This window comes from Mycteria americana, chromosome 13 (assembly GCF_035582795.1).
Source record: "Mycteria americana isolate JAX WOST 10 ecotype Jacksonville Zoo and Gardens chromosome 13, USCA_MyAme_1.0, whole genome shotgun sequence".
In the NCBI taxonomy this organism is placed as follows: domain Eukaryota; kingdom Metazoa; phylum Chordata; class Aves; order Ciconiiformes; family Ciconiidae; genus Mycteria; species Mycteria americana.
This window is the reverse complement of record NC_134377.1, coordinates 16,565,555-16,586,812: the sequence shown is the minus strand read 5'-3', so window position 1 is coordinate 16,586,812 and position 21,258 is coordinate 16,565,555. Positions and strand designations below refer to the sequence as shown.

At 47.7% G+C, this 21,258-nt stretch overlaps 1 protein-coding gene across 22 annotated transcripts in view; it reads right to left on the bottom strand.

Annotated features, from left to right (window-relative positions):
- FBRSL1 (fibrosin like 1) overlaps window positions 1-21,258 on the bottom strand; it is a 554,989-nt gene that overhangs the window by 44,669 nt on the left and 489,062 nt on the right. For all 22 annotated transcript variants that reach the window (XM_075516665.1, XM_075516674.1, XM_075516686.1 and 19 more), the window contains one exon: window positions 14,340-14,385. In XM_075516665.1, the coding sequence (XP_075372780.1) occupies window positions 14,340-14,385 (46 nt within the window). The remainder of the gene's footprint in view (window positions 1-14,339; window positions 14,386-21,258) is intronic.

Sequence of the window (21,258 nt, the reverse complement as noted above, 5' to 3'; positions counted from 1 at the left end):
CCAGGTTTATCTGGATGTGATCTAAGGGATGCTTTGCTATGATGTGGCCAATGCAGTTGTTTGTTCAAGAGTTAAAAGGAAGGGATACTTCTTCCTACGGAAGAGGACCAGGAAATTAAACCCGGACTTGACTCAGATCTCCCTCCTTTCTCACGTGGGTTTCTCTCCACAAAGAGGGGGTGGCGGTGAATATTCTCCAGCTGGGACTTCCCTTTCCTCCACAAGTGATTTATAGAGAAAAAGGTCTGAAGTCCCTGCAGTCTTCTACAGATATGCCACATCCTGGAGCTCTGGGCTTCTCCCCGTTTCTTTGTTTCTCTATACCAATTTCACCCCTTCACAACCTGCACCAAGTCATTTCGAGATGCGCGTGCCCACCCCTCCCACGCGCAGCAGCTGGCGATGTCTGCGTGTATGTTTGGTGACATGCTAGCAACTGAACCGTTTCTCAGCAGACAGTCCCACAGCAGTGCCAGAAAGCCTGTTTAGTTGGTAAGTCTACAACACCCGGCATAGGCCTTGACACGGTCTGAAACACCACTGCAGTATTTACATCCCTTCCAAAGAACCACAGAAACATTCATCACTGTACGGTCAAGCCCTGCTAGTCACATACCAGCACTGGCGTCCTGGAGAAGGACTCTATCACAAACAAGCGCCCACCTCAAGTACCTCTGGGGTATTCAGCATGTTGTGGCTGCACTGAATTAGTTTCTGACCAGAAAAGAGAACACTTTCTTCAATCATGCTGTAGAAATGTTTTCCTTACGGCCAAACTTCAGAAATATTCACCACCCGATATTGAGGGTGGTTTTTCTAAGACCTAAGGATCATAAAGTAGCCACGTGTTTAAACAAGAGGTCATTATCTACCAGCTCCAGGGTTCGGTGCAAGCTTCTAAGCAAAGAGCAATTTGAAAATAGAGCTGTTAAAGCACTAACAGTAATTTAGAGTAGCTTAAGTTTCTGTTTTACTGATTTTTCTGGCTAAGATTCATAGGGCTATCAAATTAGCATCTGGATATCTTGTTGAGGGGAGTAAAGTCAATAATCTAACAGAGAAACCATTTCGCTTCTCTTTACTGCCGCAATCGTGTGACTTCCATCGATACTCAGACCTGAAGGCAAAGGACACAAGGACAACGTCCTATGGCAGATGCCAAGCCCCTGTTTTGTCTGTCATACAGCACAGTCCACTCCCGATTCGAGAAACAGCAATCAGAAGGAACTGTTTCTACTCAAGATGCCATAATACCAAAGGTTTAATATTAACTTATTGGTTCCTGACACAATTACAAGAAGGGAGATTTTTCAAAGGCGCAAAGTCAGCAAGAGATTAAGCGAGGGTTTGACCCGAACCTTTAAAAGCCTTGTAACCACACAGTTCGCCTGCACCGTAGCCTGAAAGCTTTTCAGGACCAGCAACAGTAGCAAATCACAACATTTGTTATTTAAATAAATGTGCTCTGTTAACTCTTTGCAGAGAAATCTGCTTTACCCAATACCAACCTCCTCAGTCTCTCTAGCTTCATCTACCTGACGTGGTAAGAAGAGAAGCTCCTCCACGCCCTTCCCTCCTCTCCCTCTCCTCCACCTCCGGACAGTACAGCATTTTCAGCATCGGTTTGTGCCGCACTCAGTGCTCCACATCGCCAGACCGGTCAAACCCACAGTCGGAAGGAAAGACGCCTTTCCATCCCCACCTCTGGAAAGACGCAGATGTGGTAGGAAAAGCCCTGCAAACTCCCCTCGTTCCCTTTGAAACCCGAGGAGAACAGATGAGCAGCACATTTGAAATTAATTACAGCAAAACCTACTGCATTGTTCTCTCCTCCCCTTCCTTTTTCCCCTGACCCCCTCATCGCAGAGCTTTCACTGAAACCTCTGTGGCGTGTATATTTTCCTAAAGTCGCCGGGGCCAAAACGGTACAGCTGAGACATTCACAGAAGTCAAAGAAAGTGCAGAGCCAGGTTAGCGCGCAGGGGTACAATAGTTCCTTAAGAGCGAGCGTCTCCCCCGCCGCCGCCCCCCTCCTCCCAAACCTTCCCTCTCTAATGAACCTTTGGTGTCCGTCCACAAAAAACAAACATCAATCAGGCAACAGGCTGTTCCTTTTCCCCTGTTGCTAGTCTGAAATAACAGTCATCCCCCGCTGGGCTGGGAACGCCACTTCCCTCTCCAGCACACATACGGGATAATAAGGGGGAGGCGAAGGAGGGAGGAAAACCCGCTCCGAGGTGCCAGAATACACAGCGAGCCGTGCCTCTCGGAGCCAGAGAAAACTTGGGAACACAACAGCTTTTGATTCCTCCTGCCCCACTGGGCACGTTAATTATTTAATAGTTGGCTTGTGAATTGGTGGTGGTGGTAGGAACAGGGTGGAAGGGAAATCAGGCCTCTCCCCCCGCGCCAGTCCCCTCCTCGCGCTGGCAGAATAGCGGGTGCGTGCACACACGCGTGTGTGTGTGCGAGGCTTCAGGCACGCCTGGGAACCTGCTCTGAGCTGCGTCCTCCCTCCGCCGCTCTCACAAGACCCTCCTTGTTGGCTTGCGACCGCAGCGGCTACGGACAGCATGGGACGGCATCTGGATCAAATGAGTTATGGGGCACAGAAACGCACCCTGTCTGCTCTCCGTTTGGAGGCTGATATTTTTCGCGTATTATGACTGGGGGAAGGGCACTTCGGAGTTTATATTGGATTTCAACAGAGCTGGAAACGGAGCTGCAAATCAAACAGAGATCGGCTTATGATTTGCAACCAGGGCTTTCTAGGTGTCTGAAGCAACACTTTGGAAAGAGCGTGGGGAAAAGAATGTAACTACATCTCATTTGGATGGAGAGGACTCACAGATGTTAGGAATATTTTTGATCAACAGCTTTCCTGGCACTGCTTGTGGTGGAATCCACAACCTTGACGGCTAGCTGAGTAAGAAAGTGCTGGCAAGCTCCTGTCTGCATGCAGGCAATTTGCAACGCTGCCAGTCAATATTTCAGTGAAAACAAAATTGCAGGGATCATATTAAAAGAGGGGAAAAGGGAAAATAAAACAAAACAAAAACCAGCCTTCCCTTTTAAGGGAAACTCTGATATGACCTGATGGGAAAGACCCTCCCAAATCACAACGCGCTCTTTGTTTGTTTAAAATTAACACGCTGTGATGGGAGTCCTGCCGCGAACGCGCAAAGGCAAGCCCGCCAGCAGCAACAGAAGCAGACGCAGCAAGAAGTGGCTTTACACGGGGACACCTGGGTGGCATGTTTAGTACAGGCCTGCAGGAAATGATGCAGAAAGAGGTTTATAGTTGTGTCCATTTGGTGGAGGAAATGTATGCAGCAGGCACGGGTCTGAGCCAAAAACCTGGACCCAGTCCTCTTCAACTGTCAGGAGGAGAGGGGAAGGGATGGGCGGAAAGGAGAGCTTCTGCAGCAATATTTTCAAATTCGGGTCTGGATGTAGCCATGCTGGCCTATTCTTAGTTTAAAAGAACGGTGTTCTTGGGGGAGACAGCAAGCGGTGTAGCCCAGGCAGCATTTCTCACCGGACCAGTCTGGAGATGACTGACACAGGCTCTCAGGGGCATCTAAGCTCCTGGCACAGCTCACACCACCATTTGGAGCATCTTTAGAGCGTCTCTGAATTAATCCCTCCTCCACGGCTTGCAAAAGGGTGCTCACAACCACCGGAGTCGGGCCCTTTTCTGCCCTGGCCTCAGGACTAAGCTTGGCTGAGTACGCTGCCACGGTCGGTGGGGAGCCCTCAGACATCTGCTTAAGGCTGCTTTACAGCATGTACTGCCGGAATGACATAAAGGGGCCAGAGACCGGCCTGTAACGCAAAAATATTTCGGGCCAAAAGGTACATTATGCTCAGAGAATTTGTTTGTTGGTCCAATGAAAGGTATAAAATAATCTGCTCCGCTTTGGTTATTAAATTGATCAGGACAGAATGTAATGGACATACTCTAGTTGTTGGTTTCAGGTTTCTAGCTCAGTTTTAAAGACCGGTTCAATAATAAAAATAATGACAATGTTCATTATTGTATAAACATTCAATGCTCACACTGTAAATTTCTTCCTCCAGCCATTAAGTCTGTATTAAATCAGGTTGTCTCTGCAGAGCTTGCACTGTGAGTGCCTCTCGCTGTGCCCAGAGAAGGCCAGCCACGTAGGAAAGCAACTGGCTGGGGACAGCTTAGCTGTTTGGATGCCAGATCGCATAGTACCGAGAAAATTAAAACGTTAGCTGCTTCATCCAACAAGGCTGGCCCTTTTCTGCCACCCTGCTTTGTGGATAGCTTCCAGGGAGCGGGCTCTGGCTTTGCTTCCGCAGTTTAACATCATGAGTCAATGCGGTTTGAGGTGGGTTTGCAAACTCTGATGTGATCTTTGGCGACGCTGCCTGGTCCTACACTTCCCAAGATGTCACAAGGACAAGGACTCATGGGCCTGAAGGGACAAACTCTTCTTCCGTGGGTTTCACGCCACGAGACAGGGAGCGTTTAGGAGACAGATCTCTCTCAGAACTGGATCATCAATAAATATGGAAATACGGAACAAACTAAGCAGACACCAGCAGCAGATGCAGGTTCATAGACGTCTGCTTATTACCAAACCTCACTCCAGCTGAGACTTAAATAGCCTCCTTTATGCAAAACGGGAGAGGGAGCGGAATTGAAGGAAACTGGCAATTACACAATTTTATTTCCCTCCTAGCCCATTCGCTTTTCATCAGGTGGCTCTGTGCTCGCATACGAAAGGCGCTTGTGAGCTCTAAGTTAAGCACAAAGCCAGCTTGATACTCTCCCTTCACTGGGAGGAAGTCTCCGTGTGCTTTTCTGGATGCAGTGGAAAAGCACAGGGAACACGTTATTTTATATTATTTTGAAAGCATCAGGAGTGCCTGAGAAATAGGGACTTCCAGGCTGCACCGTCCCTCTTTTCCAAGGCTGCACCTCTCCCGACCACGATGGTGCTCAGAACCAGACGCCGGGGTCTCAGTGCAACCCCTGCACCGGGAGTTACCTGCACGGATCCATCTGCAATCTCCTTCCTCCTCACCTTTTAAAAAAACCAACAACTCCTTTTTGCTAAAATCTCCACCCACACTCTAGTGGCTTGACTGGCGAAGAACCCACCATCTCACAGCGCTAGAAGATGTACTTGGGCGCAATCAGGCTTTCCTAGCTTTGCTGCTCACCTTGCTGATACCGTTTAAGAATGTATCTCCAACAGGCAAAAAGTTAATGTCCCTTTCATTGGAGAGAGATCTGGAAGTCTGACTATTCCCTTATGGATAAGTCTTAAAGAATTTATTAGTGATGAAACCAATATGTTTCTTCAGAAACTTAATAGGGTTCCATAAAAATTACTTCAATAACTTTTAAAATTTAATGGCGAACGAGAACCTTTCCACAGGCTTTTTGAACTGTCCGACAGAATCCCATAGCGGGGATATAATTCTGCAATAAATTTTGCAGGACGGTTAAAAAAAAATATAGAAAGCTTTTAATTTCCTATTACCTCCTGTAAGACTTTGCCATCAATTTAAAGCAAATAAATGAACTAAAAGCACTGCAGTCACTTTTCTGTCCCAGGGATTTACAAGAAAATATTTACTGTTTGGAGAAAAACCCAACAAACTAGAACAAGTATCCTTTTCAGAAACACAGACATGCAAACACATACACTATGCCAAGTCCTGCTCTCTTACACATTGGTGTAAACCCAAATAAATCCAGTGAAGTCAATGGAGTCAGTATGGCTTTACCCGGCTGAACCGGCCCCGGCGCACAGAGCAGCGGAGATGGAAGGAAAGCCTCACGCTGCGAGTCCCCGGGCAGCTCGGCAGCAGCATTAACAGGCTCCACGGGGAACTGTGTTCAGCCCTTGTTAGCAGGAAGGATGGTAAGCGAAGCACAGAGGTGAGAGAAGTGGCGAGCACATGTGTGCATGGCTCGCGCCGTTATTGAAGGAGAAAATGGCAGGAACCCTGTGGGCTGAAAGCAAGCCCCGAACCTGGCCTCCCTCCTCCCCTCCCATGGGACAGGACCAGAGAGCTACATCACTTACAGCGGTGCTTTCAAATGAAGCTAATATACACACACACACACACAAAAACCAACCAAAAAACCAGAAACATAGCATGAACTACTACTGCTCGCCACACAGGCTGATTGGGACAGCAGGGTCCTGCTCATCAGCCACGTCCCAGTCCCGGGAGGAAGGCCTCGGTCTCTGCGGGGCTGCTGAGAGGAGAGGGAGATGCAGCGAGATGCTGACAGCATCCTCGTTTCCTGAAGTCTCCGCTGCTGGGGAGACTGGGACTTACAGACCCCGCCAGCGTCGCACACAAAAAAAGAGTAACCAGATCCATTTGCAATTAAACAGCATGCCCTGGTTTCATTGATCACTCCCATTGATTGCCCAGAAGGAAACACAAGCTGACCTGGGGTCAGATCCAGCTCCCCCCTGCACCAGCCTCCTTACCCCCCACCGCCTCGTCGAATTACTTGTCGATCCTCAGCCTGCCCTGTTTTACCCCGGTGACCTGCACCGAGCGCAGGGTTACCGTGTCTGCGGGCGTCCCTAACGGGCTATGACACAGCACAGGATAGCTGCCCATCGGTAACCTGCCAAACCGCTTCACCGAAACAGGAACACAGAGCGTGGGGTGGAGAGCGGCGTGGAAAGGAGCATCGCAGAGCTTAAAAAACACAGCACAAGCCTAGGCTTGCACAGCGTGGCACACACCTCCGGCACAGGTCAATGGGGGCTGAAGAGAAGGAGGACTCTGCTTTGTGAGGAACAAGCCTGATTTAAGCGGGGACGCGGTGGCCACGGCGTGCTCAGACCTGTGCTAGAGGTCCAGACACCTCCCCTCGCCCCCCACCGCAGCGCTAGTCCACGTGAATCAGGTTTATACCCGGCGTTTAATTTTCTAAGAAACTGAAGCTTTACAAAATCTTACATGAATAAAACATGTCTCTGAGGTATTTTAAAAGCAGAATCAAGAAGACCCGATAGCTTTGTGGGGGTTGCAACTGCTGCTCTTACCATCACGGCCCTACAGCATCCGGCTGGTGCTGAGCCACAGCCTGCACCAGCGTCCCGCAATCCAGGGACAGCAGCTGGAAACAGCACTAAGACTCACCAGCTTGGCTTCCGCTGCTCAAGAAAACAGATACGCAAACTAGAAACAAGAAGTAAAACGATGGTACCTTTCAACCATCCTTTAAAAGTCCGGGCAACGTAAGCTACTACACACATTTGGAAGGAATTCTTTTTTCTTTCTTTTTTTTTTTTTTTCTAATTTAAAGTTTGATGGTCCTTTTATCTACTTTCACATGAACCGAGACAAGCTAGAATGTGCCTACTCAATCAATATGAGTTTGTGCTGGCACGTTCAGGATATATATTATTTTGCTTTTATAGTTTATTTTAAATAAAAAGTATAATTAAAGAAAATAAACCACCCACTTCATAACATTTATACAACGAAGACTTTATTTATTTTATTTACGTTTTGGTGGGCAAGGCACAGCATGCAGTTAGCTTTCCGTGATACTTAACAAAGCCGCATTTGAAATTTAAAATCTTTAAGGAAATGAACAAATTCTGCGGAGGAAGGGCAGTTGAGCAACGAGACTTCTTACATTACCCTAGGTAATTGTGCATATATACATTTCTGCGTGCCTCTCTCTACTCCAAAAACATATCCATGACTTGGATGCTTTAAATCAAAAAGCAATTTCAGTCTGTAATACTCAAATAAATAATTAAACACGTTTTATCTCCTACAGTATTGCTTCTATTCATTCTAATCCCACTGACAGGAATGCAGCAACATACCCCACATCCTTAAAATAACAAAACAAAACACAAGACACCAACCAGAAGGCCTGGAAATGTTTATAATTCAACTTTTCAACTCTCTTGGCTGCAGCCTGAAGCTACAAAGAAAGCTCTATGCCGGCTCACTTGAGGGAGACAAACCCGGAGATAGCTGTGCAAACCACACGGCAAACGGCGCAAGCAGAACCTGCCCGCTCGCACAAAGCAGCTCTAACTTTGGGAGGCATACAGCACTCAATTTGTGTTGAAGTTAATAAATTATCCACTTTTGCAGTCTAACTGAGTTTTCCAAAGTCAAACGGACGGTGTGGTTAAGGTGAATGGTCTCTCCTACTTGTCCGTCATATTTTCACAGACAGCTGCTATGGATAGGGATGGTTATATTCGGACCTACTAATAAATACATGTAACATAGCTAACGGGAGGCAGAGAGTACGTGCCCACTCCCAAAGAGAAGGCTGAGAGCTTTCCAGAGCCTGCAAAATCAGAAAACTGCAAGAAGACTGGAAGACTGCGCTTACTGCACTAGTTTCTGTGCTCGGTTTTGTTTGAAATGTGGCTAACTGGCTGTGACTTGGGTGATTATCTCGGTTACCCACACTGTTTGAAAATCAAAGTCCTCCTCCTTCTTTGCCCCCTGTATAATTATATATATATGTATATGCAAGAAAGCTAATGTACTCATCCTGGCGGTGACAAAATTAGATAGAACTTTTCAAAAAGAGGATGCTGCGATAGGCTCACACGCGGGACTGAGCAGTAGTTCAGGGCATCCAGTACTGCCAACCCCCCAAGCATTTACCAATCACAAACCACCTTTAAAACAAGGTTAAAAAAAAGTATTTGGGCTTTTTTCTGACTGCCTGCTGGCTTTGAAGCACAGAAGAATCAGAGTTCCAGGCTCTCCTCTGTAGCCAGAAAGACTAAAGTCCAGCTTAAAAAAAATGAAATTAAAGCGTAGATTTTTGTACAACCCTCTCAGGGCCCAGGTTTCATGAAAAACACAGAATATTGTAAGGTTGTGATAAAATCACAAGAGATGCAAGATGGGGAGTAGAGCAGCTGCAGAGCATCCTGAGCACTGTATAAATCATAGCAATGTGGTTGCTATCTAAATGCATGCGTTACTTATTTTATTTATTATCACAGACGCTGCTGTGGAAGTTTTTGCACGCCTGTAATTATGGTGGACCCTTGTCCAAAGATTCAGCTGTAAATTATCATCCCCCTCCAGTCCCCTGACTGCGCAGGTAATCACACACAAGACGGTGACCTCACCAAAATGTAAGCAGAACCTCAGGATGAAACTGAGATCGAGAGACGGGATGCATCTCTGCTTTTCCCGCACCTCAGACCCCGCTGTGGACCCCACGCAAGAAAACTGGGAAAATCCATGATATCTCTCCTGACCTCCGTTCCTGTAAAACACAGCTAACTGCCCGACCGGGTGCTGTGAGACTTGTTGGCTCTGTGTCTATGCAGACCTCCTTGCGATGGAAAGCTCGACGTCCTGGCACAGCGAGGTAGAGGCCCTGAAGGAGAGGTGACCTTGACTACAGGAGATGCTGTCCCAGCCCAGACAGGGAGTCTCTGACCCCGACAACCGGAGGGAGAGGGCCGGGGGACAGGACCAGAGGCAGAGCGAAGCACGCAGCAGCACGGCAAGCACGGGAGACGCCGGGCTCTCGACTCCCATCAGCGCCGAGCAACCATTAAGCTGTGCTGCTGCAAGCCTGCGCCAAGCACGTTATTTTGAGCTCAGCTGCGTTCAGGTTGTTTTCTGCTTCACCGGGCGCTCACAGGTTCCTCCTGGAGAGCTGACTTGCTGCCCTCCCGTCCTGCCCCGCTGCCCCTCCTTTCCCCTCTCACCCCACCTCACAGTAATAACCGAGAGTTTTTAACAGCATGTCCTACACCGGAGGTTGTGTAGTTCCAGCTTTTAAAATGATTCAGTGTGACAGTTTAGTGCTGAATTAAAAAAAAAAAAAAAAAAAAAAAAAGGGAAGAGAAGAAGTAGAGACAAAAAGGAGAGACAGTCCCCTTAAGGCAACAACATTATGGAGCAGTGATCTCAGAGGAACAAGGGTTCTTCTCTGGTTCACATGTGCTTGTCAGGGCTCAGTGTCGTCTCTGAACAAGAAATCTCTCTTGCTGGCCCAAGGCACAGTTTCGTGGTCAAGAGGACAGAAAATAAAGGGAGGGAACTTCAAAGGACCATAAGCTGCATTAGCCCGCTGGGGCGGGTGGCTGCGGCGCATCCCATGGCTGACAATTACGACCTGCACACCGAGAAAGCTTGCCTCCCTCTTGTCAGAGGGATAAGACACAGGCTGTGAGCTTTAGAGCTTTGAGGATGTGTACAGTTCATGATGAAAGATAGCACTTCAAAGCCCTCCGCTTAGAAACCCAGGGAGAAGTGAGAGCGGAGGGTAAGCAATCTTTTTTTCCTGGGGGGTGCACAGGCGGGGGAAGGATAAGACTTATTTTCACTGTCATTTATTATTGCTATGAAAATGAAGCCTTGCACTGTTTATGGAATCTCTCATTAAAAGGATCTCTTGATAAATCACTTGATAAACATTCATTAATTAAGTCTCTCAGTGCACTTGGCTGACAAGCATTAGTCTTCATTTCACAGGAGGGGGAAATCGAGGCATGGAGCTCAGTGAGCCCCCAGCCAGCCCGGGGCAGAGATGGGTCCTGGCCAGTCGCCCCGTGCCACCAGACACATGGATCACACTGCTCCCTCCGCGTCCAGCTTGATTTTGATCCAAAGATAGGAGCTACGTACTCGGCTTCAGCAGACTTCAGAGCCCTTGCCCCCTCACTGCTGCCCGGCGCGCCCTGGGACTGCAGGGCAGCCATGGCTCCTCCGTGGGCACCTCGGCTGGTGGGCACCTCGTGGGCACCTCCCGGGCACCCCTTTCCTCTCGCGGGCAGCACCTCCACACCCACGGCCTGCCCGGGGTTATGGACGGAGACACCTTAGCTGCTGCCCCACTTACCTTGCGATAGAGATTTTCCTCGTCAGGGCCCTTGGCCAACGCTACAACCATTTGGGAAACGTCTACTTTAAGATGCCTGTTTCACCCTAACCCCAAGAGTGGCCCTGGGTTCAAAGGCTGGGGACTCAGCAGGTCTCCCAGGCCACCTCTCCCGCCTTCCCTGGCACACAGCAGGTCTGGAGCAAGGAGAAGCGGGAGAAGGCTCAACCGCCTCCAGCCCGCCCCATCAGGGAAGCCCACTGCAGGAGGGAGCCAGCAGCAGGAACGCAACACTCGAGTCCTTAAAATACAAACTGTCCTACCCCCCGCCTCCCATCGCAGCAGGCAGGCGGAGGTCCTTGCAGCGACTCAGGGGTGAACGTTCCTCTCACCTCCCCAGACCGACAGCGCGTCTGCCCTCCCATCGATCACCATCGCTCCCTCTGCCTCATCCGCCCACCTGGAGACAGAGGGACGGAGCCGGCTTTCGCCTACCCCTCCCCTGCCCTGCATGGCACTTGCCTTTCAGAAAAAGCAAAGGACCGGCTGGGAGATTCCTGTGAGAAAGGAGCTGCATGAGAGAGCAAACAGACCTTTATTATTTGTTTATCGATTTATTCACCAGGAGGATGTAACAACCGGCTCTCGGCAGCAAATGCCCTTGTAACTCTGTGCTGCGGCGACAAGTTGGCTAAACAAACGCTTTTCTGCGTCAGAAAACAAAGACCTGTCAGCACAGCAGATCAGGGATTCTCTGCTTTTACTTTTAATTATTATTTCCTTACACAGAGGATTTAATCTCCTCTTCTCCTGGAAGCTCAAAGTGCCCCATTCAGCCTATTTCACAGCTGTGACTACCGAGGTCACCCCGGGTCAGGACACCTCTCTCCGCCGCATAATAGCGACCGGTCCCCAAAGTGGACATCTACGCCGTGCATCTGTTGTTGCAGATGAACTGGTGTCAAAAGGAGGAGCACCGCCGCCGCAGCAGCGCGGCAGGGAGGAGGCGAAGACAAACGTTACCCAGAGAGCCCCAGACAAAAGACGCTGCTCCCCAGGCCTTTTGTGGAGCTGTGAAATATGGTCAAAGGTTACGTTTTACAGCTGTTCCAGCCTCAAATAAGCGAAACCCGTCTATCTTAATACTTAATTGCATTGCTAAGCTGCTGATAAACTAGGAGGGCATAAAACAAATACGCAGGGCCAAACACATCCCCAGGGAAAGTTTGTGGGAACAGGGGGAGTTGCACCAGACAATGAATCTGCTTTATTGTGTTTTAAAAGCCTGGTTACCTTCAATAAAAGCTGCAGCATGGATGCCGCAGATTTGCTAGTTAATATCTCTCCAAAAAGGCCGCGAGTGTTTACAAAAGAAGGGCACAGGGCAAATGCCCACGGGAGAGGACGAGCACGTGCCGCACCACGCGTGTGCCCATCAGGAAACCGTGCTGAGCTAATCCCCTCCCCGCGCAGCCACCACGGCTCCAGCCCCAGAGAACACGGGCCTTAAATCAACCCTCTTATCTCACAAAAGGAATTTAAGCGCAACGCTTTGAAAGTCACTTTCTCCCGGCCATATGGCATCACCGAGCCTCGTCGTGTCGGAGCGGCGTTCATTTGCATGTGCGAGAGACAAATCTGGCTCTTGCGTTGCGGGAGTGATAGCAGGGCGAGGGGTAGAATTTAGTGCTGTTTGGGTTTCTGCACAAAATCTTGCCGAGGCAAATTTCTCTCGCCTCCCAATGCAAGTGCCAAACGCCGAGGCGGCCCCCAGCAGAGCTTGTCCGCAATCGCAGCCCGTGCCGATCGGCGAGGCTCCATCGGTGCAGGGCCACGGTAAAAGAGAAGCCCGAGACAAAAATCATGATCTGGACCCAAACCTTCCCAGAGCTGGCAATGTCTACACCCACAGTAAACCACACAGGAACAGGCTTAAGTTACAGGGATTTAACAGCAGTGAAGACAAACTTCAAGACAGCAAATTCACAGGCATTCACACATTTAACTTCCTGATAGGGAGGTATTTTGAAAACTCATGTTGCTGAGCCGCTCCGTGATATGAAGGGGTGGGGGATCTCAGGCTTCAGCACGAGGAGGAGCCAACAAAGCTGCTAACGCTTCAACATAAGCCTCTCCAGCAGATCTCTGCGCCATGCATTTATGCAGGATGGCAAGATTTTTGTTTTGCTGAGGGAGAGCCGTATGGGCAATCTGGTTTGCCTTATCAGCGAGCCAAGGCTGAGAGAAGAGAAATGCTCTTCCCCACCATTTATTTAAACTTCTCTCCTTCCCCCAGATAAAGCTGCATACTTTTGTAAAAATATCTGCAAATGTAATAACATAATGGGCTTGTCATCGGTTTCCGCATTTGGCATTGAAAATCTGCAAAGCTTGGAAAGAAAGAGAATTCCTAATACTCACCGCTGCTAAAGAGCCCAGCTATAAACCGGGCCTGGATCCAGGTGATGGAGCACACAACCACCAAAACGCCTTTCCATGGCCAGCACCTACTCCTACACAACTGCAAATTATTCCTTTCTCGGGCCTCTTGAAAGAGTGCAAGAAGGTTATTTCATCACTTCTTATTAATGGGCCTCATCTCCCCTCTGTGGGGTATTTGCATGTCCCTAGTATTCACTATTGCTCTGAACTGATTTTATTCCGTAGCTCAACGCTGCGGAACAGCCACACGACCTGCCAATTCATTCAGAGCCACACCACCAACCTCCTCGCGTGATAAAGCGGAACCGCTCCCAGCGCAACGCTTTCCATCATGTACCACACTTTGCCCTCTCCAAGGCTGCTTCTTCAGTATTTTTGCCCAGTATCCATCGCGGTGAGATTATCCCTGGGAACACATGAAACTAGAGGAGCCCTGTTTTACGGCTGTACTAAGCCCTCAAAGGAGAGCTTGGCGTATTTAGAGATATGTCACTGTACCTCCCAAGGGGAATCTGAACCGGCGCAGTCTCTTAGCAACACCCAGTGTGTATCACAGGTAACTCTCAATTAATAGTAATAGCGGGAGCTGCGAGCCGAAACCCTGCAACGCGCTGAGCGCCTTCCGCCTGGTTTTGGAGAACCGAGAGGGACAGACACAAATGCTCTGTGCGCGCTGGCAGGAGAGGGATGTGCAAGCCCTTGTAAGGATACTACAGATAACACTGACATATTGATTTGTTTAAAAGAAACGAGGATTTGATTGTATTAGAGGGAAAAACATATCCCCTGCAGTAAAGGCTGACTTCTCCTTTGTCAGTAATCCCTCTCCCTAAGACATTTGTTACAAATCTGACTGGTAGGGAAAAAATCCCACCCCACGCTGAGACAATGCAGCCTAAATTTTAACTTACTCTCACAAGCCTGTAAAGCTGATCTTTATGACAATGTGTGTGGCAAAATTAAAGGCGCTGGCAAAACTGATGTCCTGCTATTCGCATGATACGGATTCACAACCCAAATCTCTTGCTCTAAGACAAGGAAAGCATTTCTCCAGATCACTTACCTTTATTTGCTGCAGGGGAGAACAGCTTCTCAGAGCCTACAGAAGCCTGAAAAAGAAAGAGAAAAAGAGGGTGAGTAATACTAAAGGAGAATTTAGGAAGGCTTGCTCACAAAAACACAGCTCATAAAACAAGTCGGTTATCTGTAGACCTGCAATTACACATTGCACCTGGAGGGTGCAATGTTGTGCCATTAAAGAATAAGCATGCATCCTGAGAAGATGAAAGCAAAGCGTATACAAGTACTGTCCTGATCTCACCCAACTATATCCTCCTGTCTCGTTTATTTAGGCAGCCATGCAATGCACAGCTATTTTATCCATGATTCCTCATATAAAAACAAAACCAGTGTAACTGCTATCAAGCTGAAGAAAAAAAAACACAACAACATTTCAAAGCCTCTCTCGTTAAAAATAAGCTCATTTCTTGCTGAACATGCAAAATGTAGTTTGTGTATTGGAAACACAAGTTGCAACTGAACACATCCGTATGAAAGAGGGTGCTACTTAATATTATGCCAAATGATAGGTACATGCTGCTATGCACTTAGTTGAGTATGGAATAAAACGACTTCCTCTTGGAAGAAGCCCGTCTCCTGGCAAACTGGGTTGCACTATGCTGTTTGAACTCCACGGCAGTGAATTTGTGCTCCTCACAGCTCTGGGAAATAGTTAAAGAAATCCAATTAACCTAAACCTTGTAAACAGCTTCATGATAATCAGGGTCACTGGGTTACAGACAAGATGATAATGACAGACAGGGAAAAAAAGTCCATTCATCGTCAGGAAAGCTTTTATGAGTTAATTTGATGGCTTCCTTCCCTCCCCCCACTGATATCAAACAGTCAACCTATTTCGGCATAAGTTTTTCCTCCTCGCTATCTGATAAAATAGCAAGTAGCCTCTACAGAATCAAAGCTGGTCTGGGAGCAGGGAGCACAATCAACATTACTACCATCTGCAAGATAGCTGAAAATATCCTCAACGTTTTGGCACTGACTGCTGCGCGAATAAAATGGGGTGAAGTACAAAGCTGAAGAGCAAAAGATACTGAACGTGAAAAAAGCCTTTCTCCCCTGGCTCTGCTTTAAAAACAATGAATTAATTCAACACATGGCTGAACTAAGTTGATTTTCTTTTTGATTTTATTGATTTTATCAATATTTATCAAGGTGCCTTGGGAGATTTGCATGATAAAGAGCACTATGAATTGTATTACATTGTTATATATTTTAAATGACGACTCAGAAGGAAAAAAACAAACAGTAAAATGCAAGAAGATCTGCATGAGATATAGTAAGAAGCAAGAAAGTGCGATTTATTAATGTTATTTCTAAGGAAAGTGGCACTGCAAGCACTGAATGTCTGTCTTAATGCAAATGCATAAAAAAGAGAGGGAAAACAACATGAAAAATAGGTTGAGGCTGAGACACATAAGAAAGAAATTCTGAATCATGTCCACGACAAAGCTGCACGTGTAGCTGTGGCATGTATGATCGTTACACAGCTCAGCAAAAGGATCCTAAAATCTTAGGGAAAATCAGTTACCTGCACGATCCCTTCACTGCATGGATTAAAGAGAGGAAGAACCAGGATTAAACAAGGTTTTGCCTAGGCTGGTTTGCAAAGAAAGTGTAACAGCGTCACACAGCAGCAACAACAGTGGTGCATAAAACGTTTTGACAGCCAACTCTGAATTTACAACCCATTGTTAAGAGATTTTTCACTTGCAATCAACACAAAGTCACCACGGATGCAGAACACATCTGCAGGCTCTGGGAACTCACCCATACTAAGAGCTTACACAAAGCCAGGACCTAGCCTCAAAGCACTCCATAAGCACTAGGACACGTGGCAGGTGGATAAATAAGATTCTCCCATTTTATAGGCAATGAAACTTCGGCGTGGCTTGCACTAAAGCCCAAGCAGTAAATCGGCAGTCGAGCCACAAATCCTACGTGCCGGTCTCTGACGCCGGGGTGTGGGGTGTGCAGCCCACGAGAGGAGCCCGTTCGCCGGCCGCCTGCCTGGGAGAGCTGCCCTTCCCGGGTGCCATCTGGAGCAAGCCGCCGGCTGCAGGACCCGCTCCGGCCGGGAGAAGCTTTACGCTTCGCCTGGTCTGGGAAGTTGGGTCCCGTCGACATCGCTTTATGGCAACCACCAGCTCATTCCCTTCTGCGTAGTTCAGTACCGAGGATTTAATATAGACCGGCACTGTTTAATCATGAACTAAAGATCTCAGTGCTACAAGTCCAGACTATATAAAAACAATGTTTAAGGAAGTCAAGCAAGAAAATTCACTTTTAAGAGAAAGTAAAACACATGGGTTATTGCTCAGTCTTCTGATACCAGTACGTGGCACCGCCTTCAACAATCAGAGTCAACATTTACAGAGCAGCGTTTTCAACATCACAGCCACAGTTTACAGACACAAACCTTCACACCTAGAGTTTACAGTAACTTTTGCTCTCACTTCTGGTGATTTCTAGCTCCAGATCTGAGCAGTTTTTGGCATGAGCACCATTCTGAAACAGTGAATGCCTGTGCTATAGGGTAGTCTGCGAGCTGCTGTAAAGGCAGGAGGGGAGCTGGGGGAGGAAGAGCCTGAATACATCATTCAATTCCATCAGTCACCCTTTAAAGGAAGCATACAATAAAACCTATGTGTCTGAGGGAGCCCACTAATGAGTGAAAAAATCCAGCAAACCAACGCATCTGCTAAAACAAGTCCCCTCCCAAATTTTCTGCTGTTTCAAGCAAATCATTTGCATGTGTTTAAGAATGGATTTTAAAAAGTGGAATTCTTCCCTTGTGAGCAAACCCAGGCACTTGGAGTCCTTTATGCGGAAGGGTTCAAGCCATCCCAGGAAGTAACACTTTTTTTGATTACAAAATGCAACTAGAAATTTCCTTTTTTCCCCCCTCTCCTTGCCTTCTGCCCGTCTCCATCTGAAGGACCACCTGAATAAACGGCATCGGGGACCAGGGCAGCTGGAGCAGCTCCGTGCACCCCTCAAGTCTGTGCCCCAAATTCCGTTTTGTTGCTGCAGAAGGCAGAGAGACATCCCCAGCCTGAAGCTCCCAGACAAAAGACATCTCTAGCCCTCCCTATGCTGCTCATCTCCCCCCCGCAGCAGCGCAGCAGAGCCCAGGACAGGCACGTTTTCGGAAAAGCTGCTGCTTGCAAAGTCCCACCCTCACCCCCGATAACGACCTTTGCATTTTAAGCATATCTTAACATCTGTCCCCAAAGCGAAACACACACAAACGATTTCAGAGCCCAGCACAGTTTCTGAGGTAGCCTCACGCTGCTGAAACTGGTAAGACCCAGCACCCTTTCAACGACACGCCGAGATCCGCACCAAGCCTTGCAGGTCCCCTTTTGTGGTTTATCAACTAAGTTAGCAATTCTCTGTCCCACTTCGATTTTCTTCCTTTTCTACACCAGATCTAAAGGGGAAGATGTCTCCACCCAGCTCTGTGACAGTTTGAAACCAGGCTGAATACACTGCAGAGAAAAACAACGTTTCTGCCCTTTTCTGCTTTGCGAAGAGCAAGCAGAGGAGTGGTGCGCCAGTCCCCTTGAACCATATAAACACCGCTTCAATTTTCAGCACTAAAAGCTTAGCAAAGGCAGCTTTTTCCTCAAAATGTAAGGTGGTAACCACAAAGGATGTAGCACACCCTCTCCTCTGACGGTGAACCGTGAGGCATAAAGAAGTCCATGCCTCATTCATCCTGGTTCCCACTAGCCCAGGGCAGCTGAAAGGTGTAAGAGCTCTTGCAGATTAATAATGTAATGATTATATATAACAGAACAACATCATCTGACAGAGACAGCATTATAAACTATGTCAGGCCTCACAGTAATTACTTCCCCCCCCCCCCTTCTCTGTAGCCTGTAAAATGGCTAACAGGGAATAAACCCCTTCATTATCACCAACAACAGAAGCTCTGCGGATCTCCACGCGGTCTCCTGGAGCACCCAACGCCAGATCCAAGCCCGATACTTCAGGCGCCTGACCAGAAGCCATCGGGAAGCTGCTCATGAGGCTGCCGTTCTCGTTCACAAGGGCACGTGGCGTTAGGGACCTGGTACGGATGTTTTGTACAGGGCAAAAGCCAAGCTCTCCCTCCAAATTCGAGTCCAGTATGGCGGGCAGAAGGAAAAGGAGGCAGTAAAATACAGTTTACATTTTATTTCTGGATGGCTGCCTATCTTCTAGACAGCCAAGAGCCAGTCTCAAGAGAGACTGTTTTCACACTGTTACTGAACTTAGCACTAAAAAGCTCTCAAGAAAACCCTTCTCCAGGAGATTTTCAAACTAGAAGTGTTGGATACGCTTAGAGAAACTTTCAGCATAAAGCACGGACGCTACCTGAAAATTCTGGATCCATTTTCATTCTTCCCTTTGAACTGTTTCCCCTGCTTTTCCCTACCACTCCGATGCCACTTGATCGCTGGTCTAGCAGAGGATTTCAGCACGTGTCAGTATTGCTTTACCAGCCTCCAGTTGATTCTGTAAGTCATTCAGACCAGACCCCTTCGTTCAGTAATATGAGAACAATAACTAAAACAGGAAGGTATTGTGTGGGTTGATTCTTCTATAGGAAATGGAAACTGATACATATGGAAAGGTGCAGGAGGAGCCTAGAAATGACACACACGCGCACAAAAACCAAACCAAAATGCACCCTTAAGACCAAGAAAGTATTCAACACATTCCAGGATATAGAAGCAACCCACGGGTAACGCTGCCTGCATCGTGAGGGGATGCTTCAAGGGAACCGATGGTCTTTTCAAAACCAGGATTGTTTTTGGAGGGAAATCATAACTCTATTAAGACGACAAAAGGAAAGTTAGTCCTGCAAGTCAGTCATTTCATGCGCCATCACAGGAGAAAAAGCTGGAGTAAGAAGTACACGAACTACCTTTTTGTGACACCTTCTAGAAAATCCAGCACTGTGGTACACGGCTGGCTGGGACAGAGAACAACCCAGCTGTGTAAGGGACTAAGCAAGAGGGAACGGGACACAGACTGGGCTTCTACAAATCCACACTGCATTTTGTGATTATCTCCCGACAGCAGAGGTTTGCCCGTCCCCTTTCCTCCGGAGACCTTCACACAGGATTTATAGCCTGGGCTTTCAAGAGGGTTCAGCACTCCGCAGCCGCCCTTGGGGCACCAACCTGACCGGAGCTACCAGGTATGGAGCATTTCCAAAAATCCATTTAGATACCGGAATGGTGACCAGGTTGTTCTGAAAAATCTGTTTCCAGTTGATGGTCGGGACCACTGATGAAACTCTGGCTGTTGATGTCCAATGTGAATAAGGACTAATAATAAATAATATTCCCTAAGCAACAACGAATGCCAGACAGATCTCCAGCTTTCTAGCAAGAATCCTAAAACGTCAGTTGTGCCTTTAGCTACACCGTAACACGTCACAGTGACACATGCAACACAAACACCCTGAACAGGCAACTACTTACTGAAATGGCAATGCCTTAAATGCCCCAGATACTTCTAGTTCAATTTTGATTCAAGGCCATCTCTGGGAGGTACTGATGGGTCTTCCATATCTTGCATGAAAGTTCACTCTACAGAAGGTCCACTAGAAACAAAAAGCTTCTTGGACTCTACTTTCATACAGCAACATACTTGTTTAGGTTGCCACCTTGCATTCGTTTAGCACATGCATATTCAGAACTGCTATAGTCCTGGAAAGGGCCTTTCACAATGCACTCCTCTCTTTGTCACTTTTTCTTCCAAAAACACTTATTTCTCTCAGCAGTTTATATAACCATGACTATTTTTTGCAACAGCCCCTTTGAGAAGCTAACACAAGTCTGGGAACAGAGAATTAAATGAGGCCACAAAGAGCCTAGAAGCAGAGATCACTGGTCCCAGTTCACCATTGAACTACACTGAATTTACATGATGGCAAACGGAAAGCAAGGCAAAGTGGACGATGACTGGAAGGCACCGAAGGAAACGCTCTATAGACAGTTTGCTTCAGTTAGCGCAGGGCAACGAGGAGCCAAGCCCCCTGCTTCTCCGCAAATTCGACGTTACGGTTTTGCTTTGGACCTTCTCTTTTGGCGACACAGTGATAAGCTTAAAATAACACCATTTTGAATCCAGAGCATGTTCCCCATCATTTTACAACCATTTTGGGATAGATCAAACTAGTTTAGATTAAGCAGCAGCTGTAATTCTTAGACATACGCTGCCGCGGTCCGTCGGCTTATTGCACGGATACGCCTCTTACCATGACGAAGGGTGACCCAGTGCTCCGCAAGCAGCGGGATGCCTGACCTACACCACGTCTGCTATCGGAGCCTCGGGGCGCAGGCTTGCTACCTCCTCTTCCCTCTCTTCTCAAACCATCCCTCCAGCCCCTGGAGAATGGCTATAGCCCAGAGTTTTCCCCGTCCTATTCCCTCCATTAGCCATGCTTTATGAGTCATCTTCCTCTGAGCAGTTGTTGTCTCCCAAAGGAGAAGATCAAACTCCCTCTCCTTCCCAGCTCAGCTCCAATAAATAAATAAATACATGCACTGAAAAAAAATTTAGTGAAGGAGGAGAAGGGAGGAAGCTGGGGAGTTCCTGGGCCTCACCAATGCTGGTCATACAGCTGCAAAAGGTCCCTCAGCTGTTTGCAGAGACACTGACCAGAAAAGAAAATTTCCAGCTGTCCCTCATTAAACCCATCCAAAATACTTGCTTAACGTATTGTGCCTGCATGTCCTGATTTAAATTAAGGTGCACTCGCTCCGTATCTCGGCATCCTCCTCCCTCAAACCTCAGCTCCCAAACTGCTACCAAAACCTGCCTTGATTTTACGCTCCTGGCTATTTTCCATTCTAACCAGCACTGACTTCCCCATTACTACACGTTTGTACGCTCCACGTCCTGGC